This window comes from Vicugna pacos, chromosome 5 (assembly GCF_048564905.1).
Source record: "Vicugna pacos chromosome 5, VicPac4, whole genome shotgun sequence".
In the NCBI taxonomy this organism is placed as follows: domain Eukaryota; kingdom Metazoa; phylum Chordata; class Mammalia; order Artiodactyla; family Camelidae; genus Vicugna; species Vicugna pacos.
The window spans coordinates 73913202-73938611 of NC_132991.1; the positions used below are offsets into that span (position 1 = coordinate 73913202).

General features: G+C 36.0%; 2 protein-coding genes across 10 annotated transcripts in view; one reads left to right on the plus strand and one right to left on the minus strand.

Moving 5' to 3' along the window:
- DNAH7 (dynein axonemal heavy chain 7) overlaps nucleotides 1-8999 on the plus strand; it is a 209878-nt gene extending 200879 nt beyond the window's left edge. For 2 of the 3 annotated variants that reach the window (XM_072961566.1, XM_072961568.1), the window contains 2 exons: nucleotides 3163-3266; nucleotides 6255-8999. In XM_072961566.1, the coding sequence (XP_072817667.1) occupies nucleotides 3163-3266; nucleotides 6255-6461 (311 nt within the window). In that variant the 3' untranslated portion in view covers nucleotides 6462-8999. The remainder of the gene's footprint in view (nucleotides 1-3162; nucleotides 3267-6254) is intronic. The other variant, XM_072961567.1, reaches the window with a different exon arrangement.
- The window catches only part of SLC39A10 (solute carrier family 39 member 10), a 95909-nt gene continuing 77171 nt past the window's right edge, over nucleotides 6673-25410 (minus strand). For all 7 annotated transcript variants that reach the window (XM_031678052.2, XM_015249305.2, XM_006215988.4 and 4 more), the window contains 3 exons: nucleotides 24176-24256; nucleotides 14517-14707; nucleotides 6673-9436 (listed from right to left, as the gene is read on the minus strand). In XM_031678052.2, coding sequence (XP_031533912.2) covers nucleotides 9278-9436; nucleotides 14517-14707; nucleotides 24176-24256 — 431 coding nt within the window. In that variant the 3' untranslated portion in view covers nucleotides 6673-9277. The remainder of the gene's footprint in view (nucleotides 9437-14516; nucleotides 14708-24175; nucleotides 24257-25410) is intronic.

A 25410-nucleotide genomic window follows, 5' to 3' on the forward strand; every position in this document is an offset into this window, starting at 1 on the left:
CTTATGAACTTCAAGTCATGAGTCACACTCTGTAATTACTTCATTTCCTTCTTTACTATCTCTTTCCTCCACTACAAGACAAACAGCAACAAGCCAGTGACCTTGTTTGCCATCATCCTTTTTTCCTTAGTGCCTGTCAATGTCTGGCACGTATCAGGCCCTCAAATGCTGCTGTAGAAATTCCAGAAATCATGCTGCTTGAATCCACTCCACTCCACATTCATGGAATCTTACCCAACCTTTTAAGCCATAGTTCACTGCAATCTCCTTTAATACTTAATTTAAACAGTTTTATTGCCGAAACACATCCAAGAACAATGGATTCAAGGGGGAAAAGATCATTGGGAAAATATTTTAAAACTAATCATTTCCCCCAGCCATAGATGCCTGAAGTTTATAAATTAGCTAATATCTAAGATTAAACTATTGAATTGCCAGTTGTTATACACTGAACTCAGACATTATATAAGGTAGCTGCTTTTTCTTTTTGCAGTGATTTATTGACTTAACCCACAACTTCTCTTACTAAAGATCCAAATTTATCAGAATCCAAAGTTATCTTGAAAACAATAGAGAAGGAATAAAGCACAAGTTATTTAAAGATCAGTAAAGACCATTTAGTGTTCCAAGATCTCACAGTAAAAAAGGAGCCATCAGTTAAATAAACCAGTGTACTGAATACTGAAGAATCAGCCCAGGTCTGATTTATAGTAGCTGATAGATATTCATTAAGTCATTAATTTTATTATTTTGTATACACACACATACATGTTCCCCAAAACACAAATATCCACAACTTAGCCATTTTGTCATTCTAGTTTTTTACTTTGTACTTAGCTAATTACCAGAAAGAAAAGGGAGTTCCATGGAATAATTTGGAGCAATGGACTTTTCCCAAGAAACAGCTTTCTCATGTGGGGGAGCAACACAGATCCAACCTGAGAATCCAACCGTGGGCTAGAATGTTCCTTTATCACCTCTATCACTCCACAGTCTGTCTCCTTTATACATACTTCAGTATGTACCTGTTTCTGGGTTCTGGGACTCATGAAGAAGTCAACCTCATTTACCCAAAGTCAAGTTAAACAGAATGAAAAAGCTAGTCACTTTTTTTAATTAATTTTTTTTAGGGGGAAGGTAATCAGGTTTGTTTGTTTGTTTGTTTGTTTATTAGAGGAGGTACTGGGGATTGCGCCCAGGACCTTGTATATGCTAAGCATGAGTTCTACCACTTGAGCTATACCCTTCCCCTTGGAAAAAGTTATTCACTCTCAAAGTGGCCAAAATGCCATTTAAATCTACCTGGATTTAGCATCATACATTCTAGATGTGTTTGCCTAAGATTGCTCTTACCTGAACTATTGGGCACTACAGGGTGACTCAAAGTTATCAATGAAGAGAGCAGTATGAAGCAGGAAGGGGGCAGAGATGGTGAGCCAGAGAGGGGCCAGGGACAGTGGCTGACACTGTGCTGACCACGTCTCACAGATGGTGAAGCAAGCGGGAGCATGAAACAGTACCCAGTTAATATGTCCTGTCATTTAATATTTTGTGTTTTCCATGATGCCCTTAATGGCCGCGAGAAACAAAAATGTATTTGAATATCCCCATCACATTTCCTATAAAACTGTTAGGCTGGAGGGAACTTTTGTCCCTATCGCCACTTTTCTTAGGTGTTGAAAATGAACTCCGCTGTTTACTTTCTCTGACATCTTTCCTTCCTGAGTAAGGAACAGATCGTCTAATTGGTTAGAGCCAGAGATTTCCTGGGCTGTGCTTGTAAGTCAGCGGGGACGGTATTAAACAGCTCTCTGTAGGGTCCCCTCCACTTTCCCTGTTCCTGTCCACTGTTGTGACTGGTCCGCAGGCCTTAGACCTGGCCAGGGTCTCACCCTCAGGCAGGCCCACCCCTGACATTGTCCCAGGCTCCAGATGCATTTTGCAATGCAGTTTTATTAGAGTAATACTTGGGAAGTTCTTAGACAAGTGCTTTGCCATTTAATAAAACTGACATTTTATTCCAACTATTCTTTCCATCAGTTAAAACCTAGAAAGGGTAAGCCATCCCCCAACATCTGTCGCTGGACTATCCACATGTGGCCTTTTAAATTTATAGTTAAAGTTAAATAAAATTTAAAATTCAATCCCTTAGTCACACAGCCATGTTTTAGGTGTTTCCTAGCCAGTGGTTACCATATTGGGAAGCATAGATACAAAATATTTCCATCATTACAGAGAGTCCTATTGGACAGCACTGCCCACGTGGATTTTTATATCCTACTTTACAAAGCACTTTCGCCAATATAGTAGACTTTATTGTAACTCTACAAGGTGGACAAGGCAGGCATTATCGTTCTATAAACATTTTCCAGATTGGGGAAAAAAAAACACGGGTCCAAAGGTAAATGAATTGCTCACGGTATAGCAAATTAGGAACTAAAACCGAAGTCTTTCTAAGGTCCTCATTGCTTTCCTCTCACCTGCACAACAATTACAATCACTATTTTCATGTGTGGATACTCATGTTCAGTTCCTGAGGCTTACTCAGTGGGAAGCCAGAGCAAGTGAGCCAGGTTCCTTTGATTCCTTAAATTGTGCTCTTCAGCTGTTTGTGTGTGACACTGCATTCCAGAGGGAGTTCATCCATCTGTGTGTTCTCATACAGACTGAGGAGTGGCCTTGGAGTGAGAAGAAAAGTTGGGGGAAGAAATTTAATTCTCACAACAGTAGAGATCCACAGAAGGGTATTTTGTTCACATGCTGCCTAGATGCCACTGGATCCCTATAATTACGTGAAGAACTTTTCTTGTGGACTTCATGGACTCTGAAAACATGATAATCATTGGCCAATTAACATATAAATCTGATAGTGTTCACCCATACTGAGAACTTTACATAAACTAATTTAAAATTTCTTTCCCTTTTTGTCTTCCACGTCTAATTTCACTATTGCATTGGTCGACTAGGCAAAGTATAGATATTCCTGAAATAAGAACGTTAAGACAAAGTGCTCAGAACGTTGCTTTTATTTTAGAGCATGTCTTAGTTTGCTGAACTTTTATCACTTGCATGGTATTATTCACCTGTAGAAATTTTAGATTCAAAACTCAAATCAACGTGCATGTGTAAGGTATTCTAGTAATCTGCTTCTTTTATATTTAGGTGTTTTCATTCATGGACTGTTTCTGGATGGAGCTTCCTGGAATAGAAAGATCAAGAAACTTGCAGAATCACATCCCAAAATTCTTTATGATACAGTGCCTGTGGTTAGTATTTTCTAATGATATATATGTGGGGGGCTATTTTACACACAGCACGCACGCACGCACACACGCACACATATGCAGTCAATTCTTGTTATTCATGGTAATCACATTTTATAAACTTGATACCAACATAGAATTAGAGAAACACAAGGTTAAAGTTTCTGTGATCCTCTAGTCATATTTTTGCTAATTGATCAATACATAACTTTGTGCTTATGTTTAAAGATACCTTATTTAATATATACTGTTGATTCATTAACATTGAACTCACGAACTGTAACTTATGCCTGAACAAAACTTACAGTATTTTCTCTATAAGGCATATTGAAGCCTTCTTGTGTTTTGGAACACTAAACAGCACCTCTACACTACACTTGGGGGCTGTTTTAAACAGGAAAATCACCAACCCAACCCACAAAAATTTGAAAAACTTGGCATTAAAATAAACTGAACAGGATTCATTTCAAAAATAAAATTAACATACTGTATCTATGGGATAGTATAGAGCTGCCAACCTAATGATATTAGGGATTCCAGAAAGAGAAGACAGCGAAAAGGGGATTGAAAATGTATTTGAAGAAATGATGGCTGAAAACTTGCCAAACCTAAAAAAGGAAACATAATCCAGCTACACAAAGCACAGAGCATCCCAAACAAGATGAACCCAGACTCACACTAAGACATATCATAATTAAAATGACAGAAGTTAAAGAGAGGGTTCTAAAGGCAGCAAGTGAAAAACAGAGTCAGTAACAAGGAAACCCCCAGAAAGTTGTTTGAGATGTTTTTCTTTTTTTTTTTTTAAAAAAAGCCTGTATCACAGTGAACTTAGGACTGCTTTTGCTGCATCCCAGAGATACGTATGGTTGTGTTTTCATTGTCGTTTGCTCAAGGTATTTTTTTGATTTCCTCTTTGATTTCATTGTTGACCCATTAGTTTTTTTTAGTAACATGCTGAGTCTCCATCTAATGGTTTTTTTCTCATTTTTCTTTCTGTGGTTGATTTCTAGTTTCATACCATTGTGGTCAGAAAAGATGCTTGAAATAATTTCTATCCTCTTAGATTTGTTGAGGTTTATTTTGTGCCAGTATGTGGTCTATCCTAGAATGTTCCATGCCTGCTTGAGAAGAATGTGTACTCTGGTTGTTTCTGGGTGTAGTGTCCTGTAGATTTCAATTAATAACACTAAAAATAATGCTGGTTACATATTGTAGTTATAAGGGAAGGCAGCTCTGTTTTAAACAGCACAATATATAGGATAGCCCCTTTAAAATAGTCACCTGCAGTGGGGAGGTGATCAAGTTCTACAATTGCTGATAAAAATCTTTTCAGAATTTTTGGGGATTGGCCTTTTAAAAATTATTTTTATTGAGGTAGTCGGTTTATAATGTGTCAGTTCCTGGTGTACAGCACAATACTTCAGTCATATAGGAACATACATATATTTATTTTTATATTCTTTTTAGCCATAAGTTATTACAAGATATTGAATATAGTTCCCTATGCTGTATAGTATAAACATATTGTTTTGTCTGTTTTATATACAGTAGTTAGTATCTGCAAATCTTGAACTCTCAATTTATCCCTTCCCACCCTCTTCCCCACCTGGTAACCATAAATTTGTTTTCTATGTCTGTGAGTCTGTTTCTGTTTTGTAGATTAGTTTTTTTTTTTAAGATTCCACATATAAGTGATATCATATTGTATTTTTTTCTCTTTTTGGCTTCCTTCATTTAGAATGACATTCGCCAGTCCGTTCATGCTGCTGCAGATGACATTATTTTTTATGACTGAGTAGTATTCCATTGTGTAAATATACCACATCTTCTTTATCTAGTCATCTGCCGATGGACATTTAGGTTGTTTCCATGTCTTGGCTGTTGTCAGTAGTGCTGCTATGAACATTGAGGTGCATGTATCTTTTTGAATTAAAGTTCCCTTTGGATATATGCCTCTGGATATATCCCTAGGAGTGGAATTGTTGTATCATATGGTAACTCTGTTTTTAGTTTTTTGAAGAATCTCCATACTGTTTTCCATAATGGCTGCATGAAACTACATTCCCACCAGTAGTATCAGAGGGTTCCTTTTTCTCCACATCCTCTCCAGCATTTATTGTTCATGGACTTTTGAATGATGGCCATTCTGACTGGTGTGAGGTGATACCTCATTGTAGTTTTTACTTGCATTTCTCTGATAAGTAGTGATACTGAGCATTTTTTCATGTGCCTATTGGCCATTCGTATGTTTCATTGGAGAACTGCTTGTTTAGGTCTTCTGCCCTTTTTTGGATTGGGTTGGTTTTTTTTTTTTTTCTTACTAAGTTGTATGAGCTGTTTATATATTCTGGAGATAAAGCTCTTGTCAGTCTCATCTTTTGCAAATATTTTCTCCCTTCTGTAGGTTGTCTTTTTGTTTTGCTTATGGTTTCATTCACTGTGCAAAAGCTTATAAACTTAATAGGTCCCATTTATTTATTTTTGCTTTTATTTTTATTGCTTGGGTAGATTACCCTAGAACATTACTGAGATTTATGTCAGAAAATGTTTTGCCTATGTTTTCTATGTTTGCCTGTGTTTAAAAGGGATTGTTTCCTTATGGCCTTTAATTAATAAAGCAATGTGATTATGAGTATCAGTGGTGGCAGTTCTCACCTTTGAAAGTATGTCCAGTTTTTCTGTTGTTGTAAGCACCAAAAGTTAAAATCAGGTAAGTATGGTATGGAGGTAATGAACAGATAGGCAATGATGCTTTTTGAAAGCAGTAAAATGATATTTTTTTCCTCATTTAGTTTCCAAACTGGCCCTGAAGAGTTCTAAAAAAAGTATTTTGAAGGAATGACAGCACTGCTGACAAGAAAATCAATTTAGCCCACAGAAGTTTGCAGACATGACTAACTTTACTCCAACAATACCATTTTAAGTTCAAATGTAAGTAAACATAACAAACATCCAAGACTTAAGGAAATTGTATGCACTTTCTTCCAGATGTGGCTAAAGCCCTGTAAGAGGGTAGATATACCAGAACGACCAAGTTATACTGCCCCATTGTATAAGACAAGTGAACGGAGAGGAACATTGTCCACCACTGGCCATTCTACGAATTTCGTGATTGCCATGACTCTTCCCTCTGACCAACCCAAGGAGCACTGGATTGGACGGGGTGTAGCACTGCTGTGTCAACTTAATTCCTAAATAGAAGATGCTGCTTCCCTGTTCCTACTTGGTAAATGGTTGAGCAGAAAATATTTCACTTTTTAAAGAACTCATTTGGTTTAAATCAATTTGATTAACACTATACTTAATTATAAATTCATTTATGTGCAAATGCAGCCTACTATTTAAAATGATTTGTACTTCAGCCTAAGGAAATGTTCGGACAGAGACTAAAGAAAACACTGGTATATTTGCTCTTTTTGAATAACTTTATTTTGGGAGAGTTCCATAAGCATTAGGAACACACATAAAATGACACCACTGTTGACAATGGAAAAAACAGCATTTGATCATTTCCAGCTTTATAAATTTTTAAAAAAATGATTCAGTTACAACAACAAAAAAAGTTTAGATATTTTAGCAAGTATCACCTTGCAGGACCATAATCACATTTAAGCCACTGACTGACTGTTGTTAATGGAAAAAAATTCACACTGCATCTAGTTACTATAGTATTTCTAAGCATAATCACAGCTGACTGAATGCAATGTGATAACACCAAAATTTATATGGATGTCACACAGTGACAGCATTGTACAAGTAACAGTAATGACCTCCAACAAACACATGTTAAATTAGACTGGTCAAGCTAAATGGAATGTTGGAGCCAAAGAGAAATGTAGTGGAATTCAGATTGTCTAGTAAGACTTGAAACTATACATTAGAATGATGTAAAAACTAAATACTGGTGGAACCCTAACAAAATACTAGCAGCAACTGTTACAGCCCTCTTAAAAGTTTAAAAAAAAAATCTAGCAAATAAAGATAATACCATTTTTGAGAGAATATAAACCTTTATATACTTCAGCATAACCTAGTTGCTTTAAATCAGGCATTTATTTTAAGACTGGGAGTATATTCCAGCTGTTGCTTTTCATAAAAGTTTTAAAATAAAGCAGACTTAACGCTGGAATGCAGAATCGTCCTTGGGTATAAAAACCCAAAAATGAACTATTAAATATATCTTGGTTCAGAAAGCAAGATATTTGAATCACTTGAAGTTGGCAGTACTAAATGAAATATCAGCACCTTTTAGCGAAGTTGCTTGAAGGGCCAAGCAATGAGATGAGGACTGTCCTAATTCAGTGCCCAATGCTGAAATAAATGTATATTTCTATGTATAAAACCCCTACCTGTTACAGGAGGCCATGGAGAGAGCCAGAAATAATGTTTCAAATTCAGGCATAAATTAAGGAAATAACACCTAAGCTCCCTTGCTTACAATACTCTATTAATGCCTGGATGCATGTGCTGCTCTCAAAACTTTGTTTTTTGTTTTAAAGTTCATGGAGTAAGAGACGAACTGGGAAAATGAAGAGGACTAAATGAAAACATTTTAAATGGAATGGAAAGAGTTTGGCTCTTAAGTATCTGAAGAATAAGGTTTTTAAAGCAGCTACATGGGTAGCCAAGCAGATAAAAACAAAGCTGCCTGCACAGAGTTCACATACGGTTTACCTGGCATAAATGAAGACCATGTGGCACAAGGTGTAAACAGAAAGCTACATGCATATGATTAGTGCTACAAATTATTAGGTCAAAATTCAGGATAAACATGACTTGCACTTTTCTCACAAATCTTTCACAATTATGGCAGGAGAACAGGGCACCTAAAAAATAGGAGACTAATGCCTATCAGGCACCAACAGCATATCTTGGCACAAAATGATCAAGTGATTTCAGCTGAGTTATTTAACTATCTCTTCCAAGTCAATTGGTACCACAACAGCCACGGAGATCATCCTCATAAGCGTTTCAAGTGACATTCCATGTACAGAACACGGACACGGTAAACTTGCTGCCTTACCCGTACTGCCAGCCATAGCGTGTGCTCTGAGTTCCAACGCCAAACAGGTAAAGCACTGTGTACATTTAAAACTTAAGTTTCCCACATAACTAGTTAGTACTGTTAAAGTCGGAAAACTGAATATTTAGACCACGTTCGAGTTCTTCACTTCGCTGATATTTTCTAAAGGGTTACAATTTTAACAACAACAACAAAAAAATTTTACCACATGCTCCAACCCCTCGCCCCCCACCAAAAAACCCAAAACAAAATAAAAGTTAAAAATAAAACCCAAACACCAAGAATAATATTAATACAAAGAACCGTTATGAATCTTTCCTTAAACTGAAGCACACACAAATGTACAATCACAAATTTCAGTAGTTTAGGCTGCAAGTTTAAACACTATGCAAATATATACAAAAATAGTAACTCTAGATTCAAGAATAAGGGCTTTTCCCAATGCTAAATTCATACCCTAATGCAGCCTGTGCTTTCCTCTAGGTCCTACAGTCTATGCGGTTTCAAAGCTGTGTCAAGTTGATCCCTATTACCATATGCATATATGGAGCTGAATTAAAGGACACTACAATTAATTTTTAGCACAAAGAAAAGTCTGCCCAGAGTCCATTTAGGATATTTTTAAAGTTAAGTGATTTTTTTTGGTTCAATTTCTATTTCTGCATAGCCACAGAAGTTTCTACTAATAAAGAGACTACTTTAGTGTTTCATATTATTGTTTTTTAAAGTCTTAATCAAACCTATATCAACATTGGTTCACGGAGTCCCATTTCCTCCTTTCTTTATTACAAGCTTTACATTTTTAAAAGATCCCTTCACGCGGGGAAAACAGTACTGAGCACCGGTCTTTGTGGTTAGGCTCAAATCTATGAACTTGTAAGTAGTGCAAGCCACTGACTTTTCTTTGAGCGACGTGCTTACAGTACAAGGAACAGATGCAAAGCTGCAAGGCAACATTCTCGTAATCAGCAGTGATTGCTGGGAATGGTCAAAACTGGAGGTCAAACACAATTTTGTCTTCATAGAGGGCAATTACCAGCATGATGGCAAATCCAAACAGCAGTCCTAAATTCTGAAGAATGAACTGTCCTACTGGACAAAAGCCATGTTCTTCATTGTCACCATCACCATGCAACATTTCTGGAAGCTGAAAAAAACACAGATTTTAAAAGTAATTTTGTATAATGTTGTGCCTTTCCCCACCCCCACACTTTCCTACTTAAAAAAACCGATTATTACAGCATGAACTATAAATAATACAATTACTTTATTGAACCCAATGCTAACCATAATACATATTTTAGTCAAATACTGAGAAAGAAACTCTATGCTCCAGCTGTGTACTAGGTAAATGCTAAATCTGTCCCCTTCTCAACCCCCAACAATTGCATATAATATAAGTATTAGTCACTTTTTAAAGTTACCAGCCACTGACCTTACCAATTCTGACACTCACTTTATGCTAAAGTAAAAGACAAGTTATTATTGCCAATAAAACTTTCAGAAAAGAACACCATAATTCCCACATTTACTGATATATCTTAAGCTCACTGAGAAAGTAAGATTTCTTTTGGGAACATTTAATTCAAAACTGTGTCATTTCTTCACCCTTTTCCATCTAAAATTCTCATTTCCAACAGCACCTTTCATCAAGGATATACACTGACAGACAATTCCAAATTGGCATCTCTATGGCCTTAAAAGCAGCCATTACTTTCCTTCCAGTAACAGACACAGAAAACAGTATACCTAAGCTAGGCAACAGAACTACGACCAAGTTATGCACACTGCCTGCAGTGTACTCTATACTCTTAAGTGGTAACATTTTTTATATTTGAAACTTTCCAGTATCTTTAAAGGTACAGTGGATTGTATAGTTTAACTTCTAAAACACAAGCATATATTATTACATTTAAAAGTAATCCATAGTTCAAAGTATAAAAGTAAACCTTTAATATTAAATAAGATGTCCAAAGAAATGTACGTGTATTTTAAGCATAAATTCATTCTACCCAAACCTAGTCAAAATTTTGAAAGAAGTGCTATTTCCAATTCTCACATTCACTCTTCTGTTTGCTGTTTGTTTCTCAAGTTTGCAGTGAATGTCTACAGAAGGATGACACTGATACGCTACTCTCTTTAATACTAAGCTTTACTCCAAACAAGATCTTGGTGCTTTGGGGCTTAGGGAGGAGACATTTAATGTTAAGTACATAATGCCTGCTTAGGAAGAAACACCATTATTCATTATTAACGAATGAGTACAGTTAATCCGATGCCATGCTCTGGCAGTGCCAGTCTATGGAATAATCCCCTGAGGGTCCTATTTAAGAGCTACTTCCTGCTGGTCGTCCACCTGTGCAGCATCTCTGGCAGTAGTGTGTGTTAATGGAGGCTACTGTTGTTGTCCAGTAGGGGTAAGCAGGTGTGACAAAGATCATTACAGATGACAAAGTTGAGTAACCATGACAGAGACTGTATAGTCCACAAAGCCCAGATGTTTATCATCTCTCTCCTTACAGAAAGTCCGCCAATCCCTGGATTAAGACCCAAACTGGCAATTTCCTACCTCTGGTTCTAGTAAGACGACTTTTATTACATGTTTCCCTCAAGCTTTTATTGTTACAAAAACTTTTAATTCTAACTTTCCTTAATTTTTAAGCATAAACGATTTATTGGAGGTTTCACAGAAATGTCCCCTCCAGATATGTGCACATACCAGCTGAAACAGGCACTATACCTTCCCCACGTTCAAGTCTCTCCTGAATGCTAACACCAGTACTGTCTGTCATAACCACAGCTAAGAACTAGCCACTACCTGCCTGCACGGCCGTAACTGCTACCATGCAACTGTGTTCCTGCTGGCTGACAGACAGCTGGTATCTAAAGCCCCTGAAACCAGAAACTTCCAACTGGACATCCTAAAGGAACCTCAAACTTCTGGTACTGTTGCTATCTTACTGAATGACTATAAATCAATAAAAATGTCCTCCTGATAGCCAAAGTAGTCTTTCTAAAATAAAAATTAGATAATGTCATTGTTGCTTCAACCTTTTAATGGCTCCCTGAAAATTTATGAGATAAACTCTAATCTTTTTAGCATGTCATATTGTGTGACTATCATGATCTGACCATTATCTACCTAATTAATGACTCTGTAGGTAATATTTTTTAATCCATTTTCTACTTACCACTAGAAAATATATAATTTCACTGTCATTAAAATCCCAAAATATATGTGAATAGTTTGTCCCGCTCTTCTTAAACATTTAGGGTGTTTCCAATATAATTGTGACATTATAAATATTACAGCAAAGAACACTTTCACATGGTTTTACTTTTATCTGCGTGCTCTATTAGCAGCAGCCATTTTACGTGATTTCTCAGAATACAGTCCCAGGAGTAGATTCACTGGCCAAAGGAATGATGCTACTGATTACTCGGTTTTTTATATGCCCTCTCCTCTTGCTTCCAATAAACTCTTCTACATTCTTTATGACGTGGCTCAGAATTCCTATTCCAGAAAAACTTCCCCAACTTTATTTCCTGATTTTTTAGGCAGCCTGTCTTTCTAGTTCCACAAACACAGTGCACCACTCTATCATAACACAATCCAAAGAATTGTAATTAATGGCTACTATTCTTCGCTAGGCTATAAATCCTTACTGTAAAGACTCTCTTGTTCTTTTTATGTATTTATCTCTCTAATATAAGAAATAGCTCATTCGTTCTTCATTCAACTAATTATGAACTACATCTTCTACGTAAGTGAAATATGACAAAAATGCCTGCTCACCTAGAACTGATATCCTAGTGAGGCATAGAGTGAAGTCAATAAATAAGTAAAATTGTTAGTGTGTTATTAACAGATCAAGATACAAGTGCAAAGAAGCAAAAGTAAAGTAGGAATAGAGGATGTGAAATATCGGGGTAGTGACTTAAATTTTAGATAGGATGCCTCACAAAAAGCTAGCCAGGAGACTGTCTTAGCAAAGTAACCCACGTGAGTAGTCAGCAAGAGCCCGAACTCTGAGGCAGGGTGTGTGGTGAGGGGAAGCCAGGGAAACGCAGGAAGGGGAGGGAGAAGAAATGCTCAAGGAGGATGAAAAACCTTGAAGGTCAAAACAAGAACTTTGTGCTTTTACTCTGAATGAGAAGGAAAACCACTGAAGGGTCTGAAGCTCCTAAGTGACATGATCTAATCTTAGAAGGATCGCTTTAAAAAAATCACCTGAGCTGTGGTGTAGATAAAGAGAGTGGTGGACAGGCAATGGCAGAAGCAGGGACAACAGTTAAAAAGAGAAAGATGATGGTGGCTGGAACGAGAGTGCTGGGAGTAGAGGTGGTGAGGAGATGGAGCTCTCAGGACTCACTGATGAAACAGATGTGGAAAGACAAAGAGGGGAGAGTCAAAGAATGATACTCAGGATTTTGATCTAAGCAAACAGAAGAATAAAGTTATCATTTAAGAGATGGAGGATTTTACAGGAGACGCTGGTGCCAGGAGCTGGGTTGGCAAATATCAAGAGCTGGATTCCAAACATATTAAGCTGGCAACATCTTTTAGATATTCAGGTAAGCAGGCAGATAGGCTAATCTGGAGTTAGGGAAAAGGTCTGGGCTAAAGATGTAAACTTAGGAATTACTAGCCAATAAATAGTTAAAGCCATGAGACTAGATAAGATTGTTTAGAAGGCTTTCACCAACATTTAGAGGTAAGGGAAAAGAAGATCCAGCGAAAGTCTGAGAAAGAAAGGCCAGAAAGGTAGGAAACCAGGGAGTGGTGGTGGTACAGAAGCCAACAGACAGGAAAGCATTCCAAAGAGAAGAGAATGATCAACAGCCAAATGCTGCTGTCAGGACGAGCAAAATGAAGACGGGCAGGGTAAATGACCAGTGGACTTGGCAATATCGAGATTGATGGTAAGTGTGACTAAAGCAACGGGGCAGAGCAGTCGGAGAAGACCTGACGAGCCAGACTCATGAGAGAGGAGAACAAAGAAACAAAAAAGGGTGATTTACTATAAGACGGAGGAGAGCAATAGGGTTAGGGTGGTGGCTAAACCTCAAACTGCAGTTTATAAAAGTCCCTTTTCCTTATCTTTATAAGATGAGAAAAGTAACATAAGCTTTATATGCTGATAGGAATAATCCAGAAGAGAGGGAACAATGAATGATGCAGGGAAGAGAAGGGGAAACTTGAGGGAGGAGTTAGTGAGAGGGGATAAGTTCTAGGGAGTGGTTTGAAGGAACCGGCCTTAGCCAGGACCACAGACACTTCTTCACAGTAACAGGAACAGAGATGAACAGGTATCGATACAAGGAGATGAGTAGAAATGGTGATGGAAACAGGTTGTCTTGGTGGCTTCAATGTTCTCCATGAAATAGGAAGCAAGGTTGTCAGTTGAGCATGAGGACAGTAAAAGAAGTAAAAGAAGTCTTGGGGTGGAGGTGGGGGAAATATGGCCCCCCCTGGGTACAAAATACAAATAATTTTTATTTTTCATTTTCATATTTTCTAAACCTTCTATAATAAATAGGATTAATTCTGTGATTAAAAATTTAGGTTATATAATTTGAAATGAGACTATCTAATAGATCCTAACAGGAAAAGTGAATACAATATGTAGTTAAAAACAAAAAGTAACCAAACTGCTAGTTCTGTAAGTACAGTGCCTAACATATTTAGGATATTAAAGTAAAATTAAAATACAACTAATTGTTAAGTGTTTAGATTTATTAACTTTAAACCGAAGTTAGAAATAACGGAAACTACATAAATCCCTTGGAATATACACCATGTCCTGCAGAAGACTGGCTTACCTAAAGGTATAGTATTTCTTTCTTGTTTTACTATCAAGCAAGCTGAAGGAATTATTTCATTAGTAATAATAATAATAAAAAAGACACTTCCACCCCAATATTACAAAACATTCAAAACAGTATAACAATTTTGTAATTATATCTTTAAACGCTGTTGATTACTTTTTATAGTAACATCATTTGGTCAGAATTTTTCAGGATCTCAACCGTTTCTAAAGAAGGAATCCTCCTACTTAAATGTCTTTCCTTAATAGATTATTTAGGATATCACATGTCTTTAAAATGAGTTATATTTATTTTTATATTTACTTCAAACCACAACCAAAACTTTCTTCCATTTTTAGAAGGTGCATTCTATTCACAGATTTAGTATACCAACAAAAATATAAAATAAGCTGTCTTACCATATCCACCAAGGCTACGTAGAGGAACATGCCTGCAGTGATTGCAAAGATCCAAAGTGTGATGTTATTGGCATACTGACCAACAGCTGTGCCTATGAGCATGCCTATGTAAGCCATCATGGCAGACAGGAGGTTGTATACAATTGCTTGCTTTACAGTCATGCCTGCTTTAAGAAGAACTGCAAAATCACCTGCAGTTAAGACATAATGTGAGTTTTAAAACCACAGGATTTTATATACAAATTTAGGCAAACACCAGTAAAAAAACAAATTAAGAATGACAGAAAAAGGATAAACCTCCAATAGTTGAAAATTTTAATGAAGTTTTACTTTTAACTTATTAAACCTTAATACATGCGAAACACTTGGGTGAATCTCAAAGGCATTATGCTGAAAAGACAGTCTGAAAGGTTATACATGAGTCCATTTAAATGATATCCTCAAAAAGATAAAACTGTAGTGATGGAGAACATTCAGTGGTCACCCAGGAGGCAAGGGTAGGAAAGGGATGTGACTATAAAGGGATAGCATGAGGGGGTTTGTTGGGATGATGGAATTGTTCTGTATCCTTGATGGTGGTAGTGGTGACACAAATCTACATACATGTTAAATTCAAGGACCTGTACATCAAAAAGCAGGTCAATTCTACTGTATAATGTGAAATGTAAAATTAAGAAAAAAACAAGAAAGACAAACAAAAAACTTTGTCACTGTTCTCTTTGTGAGCAACACACAGAGCTCTGCTCTGATTTCGAGGGAAACTGGCTAAAGAACAGAGGTAACAGACTAAGTATACTGTATGCTGTTTACATTTATGTTCTCTTATTTCCAGAAGAAAAATTAAATCTTAATTCTGAAAATCCTAAAAATGTAAAAAGGATAAAGACTTTTCTCACTCATCTGTCTAAAGTTGGAACACGAGGGAAAAAAGGATTAAATACTGCTTAGACACATTACTAGAAAGAATGAAATGCTGCTAGAAATAATAGTCTTTAAGCTTAAAAGGGTCAAAAGCAATCGTTTTACTAATTATAACAAACTTTTTTGTTTTGGTTACTAAATGTACAAACATACAATCAATTACTGAACACTCAGTATATATAAGGTACTACACAGAATACAGAGAGGAGGTAGGGACTTGTTCCTTTCCCTGAAGAAAAATCTTCCATGACTAAAAATGTATGATCTGTTGTTTTTTTTTTAAGTTATGCTTATAAGGTTCTCATTTATAACAGATAAGTAGAAGTTAACAACAAAGAAATCAATTAGTGCAAGGCACTGTTTTCCACGCTCCACTGAACTGCTACAAACGACATAATGCAGCATTATTTGGGAAAGGTAAGATAATACACCTAAGATGGTATCTACCAACAGCTTCTAAACTGCCTGCTCCAGTTTGCATCGAATACTGTTCTCCTTACATCTCTGCCTCTGATCCTTAATACTTAATTCTCCTGTTGAGACTTGGATTCAATGTCAGCTTTTCTCTCTTCTATCTCCTGGAGTTTTAATTTCCTCTGTCCTTTCTTCCTCAGCCTCCTCTAAGGAAAGAGCTCCCTAACTTCTTCCTCTACAAATTTCCTCACCATATTTTCAAGAATTCACCCATCAACCGTGCTAAAGGGACATTTTCATTTAGCAGGTCACACAAAATGAGACTACAGAAGTGTTTTTTAGGTTACAAAATACAGTGGTTCCTTTTATAATTTCAAAATAGGATTTTAAAAGGAGCATCACTGAATCCTCAGTGAATGAAAGTATCATAGGTACAAACTGTATCAGCTTTGATGTCTTCCCTGATATTACTGGGTAGCAAGACGATTTACTTTCATCCCTGAATAACCAGCAAACATTACTAATTAACTAGTCACAATTCAAGATGAATTATTTTTAGTTAATACATTTTAAATTAAGGTAAAATTTACATACACAATTTCTTTTTTTCTTATGTTGAGTTCTATGAGTTCTGACAAAAGTACACAGTACATAATAACCATAACCTCCATCAAACTCTTTCATTACCCACCCCCCGAAAAAAAATTTCCTTGGGCACCTCACTCCTAAGCAACCAGTGATCTGCTTTCTATCCCTACAGTTTTTGCCTTTCCCAGAACATCATATAAATTGATTCATGCGGCATGTAGTTAGCCCTTTGAGTCTAGATTTTTTTCACTTAGCATAATGTGTGAACATTTATCCATGTTACAGTTTATATCAGAAAATCACTGTTTTTACTGCTAAGTAACATTCTATAAATGAACAAGTTTATTTACTCATTCACCAGCTGAAGGACATTTAGGTTGTTTCCAATTCTTGGCAATTTTGAATGAAACCACTGTTACATATTCATTAACAGGTTTTTGTGCCAACCTACGTTTTCATTTCTCTTTTATGTAGATACCTAGGAGTGGGATTTGAGCCACATGATACATGTATTTCTAATTTGTAAGGAACAGCATTCCCAACAACAATTTATGAGAGTTCTGGTTGCTCCTTATTCCTTCCAGCCCACAATCACAAGTCCAGCACCTGAAATCTCATGTGTTTATCTGCTATCCACAAAGCTTCTTTAGTGAAATGCCTGTTCAAGTCTTTTGCCCATTTTTTGGTTGAGTTGTTGATTGTCTTTTTACTGAGTTGAGATGTCTTTAAATATCTGAAAAGTTTTCTGTCAGATATGTATTTTTCAAGTATTTTTTTCAGTCTGTGACTTGTCTCTTTATTCTTTTCAGTGTCTGTACTGTGAGTTTTTACTTTTTATGAGGCCCATTTTATTACTTTTTTCCTTAATGGAGTATGCTTTTGGTGTTGTATCTACAAACAATCTGTCTAATTCAAAAAACACAAAGACTATCTCCTATGTTTTCTTCTAAAATTCTTTTATATTTAAAAATTTTCATTAAGATCAATGATCCATTTTGAGTTAATTCTTGTCTATGGTGGGAGAATTTTTTTGTTGCAAGTAAATATCCAATTATTGCAGCAACATTAGTTGAAAGAACTATCCTTTCTACATGGAATTTTCTTTGCACTTCTGTTGAATATAAGTTGCCATGTGTGAGGACTCTACTCTGTTCCACTAATTTATGTGTCTATTCTTTAACCAATATAAATTGTTTTGATTACTGTGGATTTACAAGTCTTAAATCAACTTTGGTGTACTTTTTGAAAATTATTCTGCCCACTCCTCTTCCTTTCCATAAAAATTTTTGGAAAAAACTCATTTATATCCAAAAAAGCCTGCTGAGACTTCAACTGGGAATGTACTGAATCTATAGGGAGAATTACTATCTTAAAAATACTGAGTCTTCTGGTCTGTAAATCTAGTATAGCTCTTTAAGTTTCCTTCGATTTCTCTTGTTGATGAATTATAGTTTTCAGCATACAGATTCTAAGTGTATTTTATTAGATTTAACCAAAATGGGTTTTGTTTTTTGATGTTATTGTTAACAGTACTTTAAAAAAATTTTTTATTTCCAATTTTTCATTGCTAGTACACAGCAGTATACATGTTTATATGATGATCTTGTATCAAGATGAATTACTTCATTTAAATATCTTTGTCCTAAATTAAAGATGACTTAAAGAAATGGAAAGATATCTCATGTTCTTATACTGGAAGAATTAATATTGTTAAAATGACCATACTACCCAAAGCAATCTACAGGCTTAATGTGATCCCTATTAAATTACCCAGGACATTTTTCACTGAACTAGAACAAATAATCCTAAAATTTATATAGAATCACAAAAGACCCAGAATTGCCAAAGCAATACTGAAGAAAAAGAATGAAGCTGGAGGAATAACCCTCCCAGGCTTCAGATAATATTACAGAGCTACAGTAATCAAAAGAGCATGGTATTGGCACAAAAACAGAAATATGGATCAATGGAACAGAATAGAGAGCCCAGAAGTAAAGCCACAGACTTTTGGTCAATTAATCTTTGACAAAGGAGGCAAGAATATACAGCAGAGTGAAGACAGTCTCTTCAGCAAATGGTGTTTGGAAAACTGGACAGCTGCATATAAATCAATTAAGTTAGAATACTCTCTCACACCATACACAAAAATAAACTCAAAATGGCTTAAAGACTTAAACGTTTAAGACAAAAGACTTTAAACCTCCTAGAAGAAAACATAAGCAAAACATTATCTGACATAAATCTTAGCAATGTTCTCCTAGGGCAATCTACCCAAGCAATAGACATAAAAGCAAAAATAAACAAATGGGACCTAATTAAACTTATAAGCTTTTGCACAGCAAAGGAAACCATAAGCAAAACAAAAAGACAACTTACAGAATAGAAAATATTTGCAAAAGATGAGACTGACAAGAGCTTAATTTCTTAATATATAAACAGCTCATACAATTTAATAAGAAAAAAAAATCCAAATAAAAAATGGGCAGATGACCTAAACAAGCAATTCTTCAATGAAGACGTATCAATGGCCCAATAGGCACACGAAAAAATGCTCAGTATCACTAATTATCAGAGAAATGCAAATCAAAACTACCATGAGGTATCACCTCACACCAGTCAGAATGGCCATCATTCAAAAGGTTACAAACAATAAATGATGGAGAGGGTGTGGCGAAAAGGGAACCCTCCAACACAGTTAGTAGGAATGTAGTTTGATTCAGCCGTTATGGAAAACAGTATGGAGATTCCTCAAAAGACTAAAATTAGACTTATCATATGATCTAGCAATTCCACTCCTGGGCATGTATCCATAGGCTTTAATTTGAAAAGATACATGCACCCCAATGTTCACAGCAGCACTATTTACAATAGCCAAGACATGTTAACAACCTAAATGTCCATCGACAGATGACTGCATAAAGAAATTGTGGTATATTTATACAACGGAATACTTCTCAGCCATAAGAAAGAATAAAATAATGCCATTTGTAGCAACATAGATGGACCTGGAGACTGTCATTCTAAATGAAGTAAGCCAGAAAGAGAAAGAAAAATAGCATATGATATCACTTATAAGTGGAATCTTAAAAAAAAAAAAAAGACAAATGAACTTATTTACAGAACAGAAACAGACTCACAAAGAAAACAAACTCATGGTTACTGGGGTGGTGAGGGAAGAGGGTGGGAAGGGATAAATTGGGAGTTCAGGATTTGCAGATACTAATTATTATATATAAAATAGATAAACAACAAAGTTTCTCTGTATAGCACAGGGAACTATATTCAACATCTTATAGTAACTTATAATAAAAAGAATATGAACATGAATATATGTATGTATATGTATGACTGAACTATTGTGCTATATACCAGAAATTGACACACTATAAACTGACTATACTTCAATTAAAATTAAAATATGGAAAGAAAGAAGGCTAAAAGAAAATTTTTTAAAAATTTTGTCCTAGTCTTATCTCAGAAAATTTTTAAAAAACTCTGTCCTGGTCATATCTCAGGTTATAATTTCTCAAAGTTATTTGCATATTTCCCCCCTTCCCTTCTTAGTAAGAACCTGGATAAACATTTGAAAAATAAATCAAAGGAATATCCATACTTGGGATTTATACTAAATAAGCAGATCTATTCATCTTTTGATCCATTGATAGTCTCTCCTTTTTTCTGACAAAGGGTATCTACAGCGCAAGAATGAGGTGTACCTGCTAAAGCTGTCAAATGAATGTGATCCAGTGCTATAGTTATGTTAATATCTAATATCAACTCTTGAGATTTTTTAAAAAATATGTATACATTTTAAGGTTCTTTCTTTTTGTCTTAATGTATGTATACACATGTATAAATGTATGCAGTGAATGTTCAGTTTTCCCTGGACAATTCAGCACATTATAGAAATCTTATTTTGAATTTCTATTTAACCCTTAATACACATAAGAGGAAAGGAAAAAATGGAGAGCATTACAGCCACTCTGAGCTAAGCCTTAATAATATAGCTACATTTATTTAATCAAATGTTATTTCCTTGAAGTTGAAACACATTATTCAGTGTCAAGAAGGGAGTCTGCATCACCCATCCTTTTGGATTACCCTCAACCTCATTTCTCCTTTATTCTTATATAGATTTTATTATAAATTATTTTTCAGATGTTTATACACCTCCTTATTGAAAGGGTGGGAAAAGTGTAAAGAATAGAACAGAATAATATTGCAACTTACTTAAATTCAGCTATGCAAATTTGGCAAAAACATAACAGTGAATCAGGTAATTTCATCCATTACCACACCGCACAGCAAACATGCAATGAGAGATAATGGGTTTTGTATTTCCTCAGATGGTTTCAATTTCTACACATCTCTTAGAGTGAACCTTCCCAAACTGTTCTAAGGTTTAAAAGTACACTTTTTCCCATATCACATGCATAAACACATCAAAAAACCCTTCCTGGTGCCATCTGAGCAACCTGCTCAGAAGAGGAACACCATAACTTGGAATTACCGACCAGCACTACAATGTGACGTAACTACGAGAGGCCTCTGAGCAGTGCAATGCCCAGCAGAAACTCTGCCTATAACTTAGGAGTCAGCCTTCCACATCCTCAGTCCCACGTGTGCAGATTGCAGCCAACCGCAGATCGGGTAGGACTGTAGGATTTACTACAGAAAAAAATCTGCATATATGTTGGCCCACACAGTTTAAACCTTGTTGTTCAAAGGTCAACTGTACATGTTTTCCCCCTTAGGGTAAAACTTTAGTTTAGAAATCTCAGAATAGTTTTAAGAATTTATAATAAAAAATTTAGCTAGGGCAAAACAGGTTTTAGATCAAATAAATTATCCTGGAATGTGACATATTATGCTACTTTCCCAACATCTTAACCTATTTAAGCAGGAAGAGGATTTCTCCCCTATCCACCTGCCACGTGTCTATCTTGGCTTCCAAGGGACTGATTTTTTTCCTTGCCTGGGAGTTCTGAGGAAGCAGCTTCCATGCCTCTCTTCACATTCTGCCCTTCCCCGGGTAAGAGTGGATAATCTAATCAGAGTAGAGGCATACATCTGGCCCTATTTTACCAAAGTGCCCTATTACTGTGCCTTAAAGGCAAAAATTGGGCTCCACAAGCATTTTTTTCCTTAACTTCCCTTGGACCAATTCCTACCTTGTTAATGGATAAAAAAGCCAAGGCCTTTTTTCACATCCAGAGGAGGAAGCTGGGTCATCTCTTTATGATTTTTCTTCCCTAGGAGCCTAAGCAACTAGAATATGGGACGGTTTATGTCAATTTAGCACCAGGCATTGGGGGAAAATGCACATTCCCCACATCTCACTCCTTCCCTTCTGGCAAAGCTGATGTATACTCTGGACTGAGGTTTCCTCTCACAGCAATAGTAGCATCGTAATCCTTGGTTTGTGGAGTAAAAGAGGTAGAGATTTGGGGTCTGAACGTCTCACTGAGGTGTTCTGGCCCAAGCTTTCACCAGAGTTCTGCTTTGGGTATCAAGCAAGGGCCTACCTAGCCAATAAGACATGTACTGCATTTGTGTTACAAGCAGCCATCGTTTCTTGTGTCACTCCTTTAACAAGAAGCTGCAGAAAGAAAAAGGAGTGAGGGACAGGAAACCAGCCATCCCTAATCTCCAAACTCTCAGCTGTCAATTCTGTGCCGAAGTGGATCATAGAGGGTTTAAGGGCAACTCAGTAAAACCACACTTAATCATAAAAAGGCCTGATACACTCCACTTAGTGGGTAGTGGGGTGGGGATGAAGGAAGTTGGAAGTTTTCCTAGCACATTGTGGATGTGTACATGTGACTATCCAAGCCTACTTCTAAGCATATTTTTAAAAAGTGAAAGGTTAAAACTATTAGGCAATGTTTCTTGTATCTAAAAACTGACAAAGTCTTGATTTGTGTTGCTACGGAAATCCAAGAAGAATTTGGCATAGCATTCTCTTACTAACGACAGAAAAGTAGTTAGAGGATGGTGTGAGATACAGTATCTGCACACAAAGAACCTGTGTTAATAAACAGGACATCTGAAATGGAAGTATACTAAACACCAAAAGAAGGACCTAGAGAAAGTAAGTGATAAACTTTAGAGGAAAGAGTAATCCAAGGCATAGGGTACTGGAGGACAGCACTGAAGTCGGAGGGAAAAAGACTCTTAACGTGATATACCCGACATACTAGGTAGTAGGTCAAGCCGACCAGGAGGAGGGTATAAGCAAAGAAACAGGTTCAGGCATCCAGAGTGCATGTTTGCTGAACTGTGTTTGGATGAAGCAGAAAACAAGCTTCAGCAAGTACAGCAAGTGAGGCTGGAAAGGTAGGTAGAAGCCTACGTGAAGGTCACTGAAAGTAAAACTAACGAACCTCAGCTTGTACTTTATATGTAAGAGAAGGGACTAAAAGACTCTGATTACATGAGCAAGTCACATCTAGTCACATAATAACATAGTCACATGGCAAGAAGATACCTCTGGCAATAGGTATGTGAGATACACTGGAACAAAATGAAACCAAAAGTATAAACACTCACTAAGGAAAACTGTCCAAGCAAAAGACAATGGAGGGTCTGGGTGAGGAATTATGAGGCATAAACAAGACATAAGACTATACCCAAGGTTGACAAGGTAAACAAAACTGTAAGGAATCAAGCCCTAAAGAATAAGCACCAAGCAAGCACTAAGAGATTTTTCTACTTTATGTAAGCAGTTAATAACTTTCTAAGAAAATTGTATAAAAAATTCTATTCAAAGTAAGCAAATAAATATACTACCAATCAAGGCAATTAAACAAATAATAGACGTTTAACAGCCAAATTTAAGAAAAATATTAAATTACAAAGAGCACATAAAGAAATTCCTTGGATAGTCAAAAAGATGGAGTTAGTTTTTTTCTTTCAAATTAACATCATCTCCATGTCACTCAAATTTTCTATGTGAATGTATGTTCACATTTTTTCCTTCTGTTTCTCAATTTATGGAAGAAGAAAACAACACATGAAGAGAATCTAAAAAACCACTGCTAGATCAATAAATGCCAACTAAAATAACAAAGAAATATCACTGTACATCTTAAAAATTGGCAAAAATTAGAAAGTTAATGCCAAGTGTTAGCCGGGATGTGGATACACAGGCCCCCTCAGGTATTGCTGGTTAGAGAGTACATGGGTTTGGTCATTCTGCATAGTGACATGGTACTCTTAGGCATGAGTATTTTAGGACCTATCAATTCTGTTCCCAGGTATATACCTAAAAGATGTCCTCACAAGAGTCTATAGCACCAGGTATACAGGTGTTCAGTGCACCATTATCTGCGGTGCAGAAAATTAAAGGACACCTGGTGTTCCCAATACTAGGTGCTAAATACGTAAAAATGTGGTCAATACATACCTCCAAGTACTGGGCAGAAACAACATATTAAATTAACTCATGGTAACCTGCTTACAGTTTAAAAACGTAACGATTAGTATGATTAAGATATGAAAGAGTGTGGGCTATGACGTAATATTGCTTACATAAAATAGAAACATATACATAAAAACAGTATACATTTTTGAGGAACACATTAAAAAATTATACAATAAATAAAAGAATGATGATACTTCATACTTGTCATCAGCCTTTTTTTTATGTTTCAACATCTCTAAAAATTTAGAAGCATTTATAATTAATTTAGTCTCAGAGCTGACAAAATCTGGTTAAAATTCTAAGGTTATATTACCTAATTCATGTGGCAGTTCATGACAGAAGACAGCTATAGAGGTACTGATTCCTCCCGTCAATCCAGCACTGAAAGCTGCTCCTAAGGCGGGGAGGGAGGGAAAAAAAAAAATCAAGTGACATTTACTGATCTTCTGTTTTTAACTTTCATTAATAATGACAGGTGTGGCCTCTTCCGCCTATCTTTAAGTTAATTTCATAATGTCTGAGTGACTCACTAATCTCGCACATTATAGCTTTTGAACATATAGTGAGTGAGGTACAATAGGTGTGTGACAACCAGAGAAAGAGCTATTAAATGAAAGAAATATTCCCTATTGAATTAAATTCTCTATTTGTGTAGCCTTCTAACTCACTAATAGCTTTGAAGCAGTAACGGTTTTCAGTGTTTCAACCTTTGACTGGTAGTGAATTGCTCAATTAAGTCATATAAGTCTATAATTGCACGTGCTCTTGCATATTAGTATTTATAGATATTTAAATTTCTAGTACTCTTATCCAAACTTTTCTGGGTCTAGAGCATAAATGGCATAAGTTATTATTTGTCTGATGGTCTTGAATAATGAAATCAGAGGTGCAAGTACATTTGATTCTACAAGTAAAATTCTGTATTCTTTTTTTGGGGGGGGTGCTACTTAGGTTTATTTATTTATGTTTAGAGACAGTACTGGGGAGTGAACCCAGGACCTCTTGCGTGCTAAGCATGCACTCTACCACTGAGATATGCCCTCCCCCTTATTCTTTAAATTAACACTGACAGTCACTGTGGATTCAAAAATATGGTCTCTCTTGAAAGAAACCAAAGCCTATTTCTGAATAATTATTTAATAGAGTCTAGATCTCAAACAAAATTATGTACTGATCACATTTAATGTTCTCCTAAACAGGTAACATCAGTTTAGCAAGATTCTAATATATTTGAATTTTGCATAATGGATTTTTACCATTGTAAAATTTTTCTTCACTTTTTCAAAAATGTAAAAAAAATTCTAAAGCCAAGATTGAAATTCATTTGTTCTCATTTAGGGATGCACATATGTATCTGAAAATAGGTTAACGTAGCTTTTTCAATATAGTGAATATACCTTCATTAAGAAATCAAGTTACTAAAGAAAGTATTATAGACATTTGTTTACATGTTCAAAGAAAAACCCACTGGAGTTACACATTTATGCCCCCAAATAAACTTACTGAAAACATTAACACAGCCTTTGGAAAAGCTAAATGACAGGAATA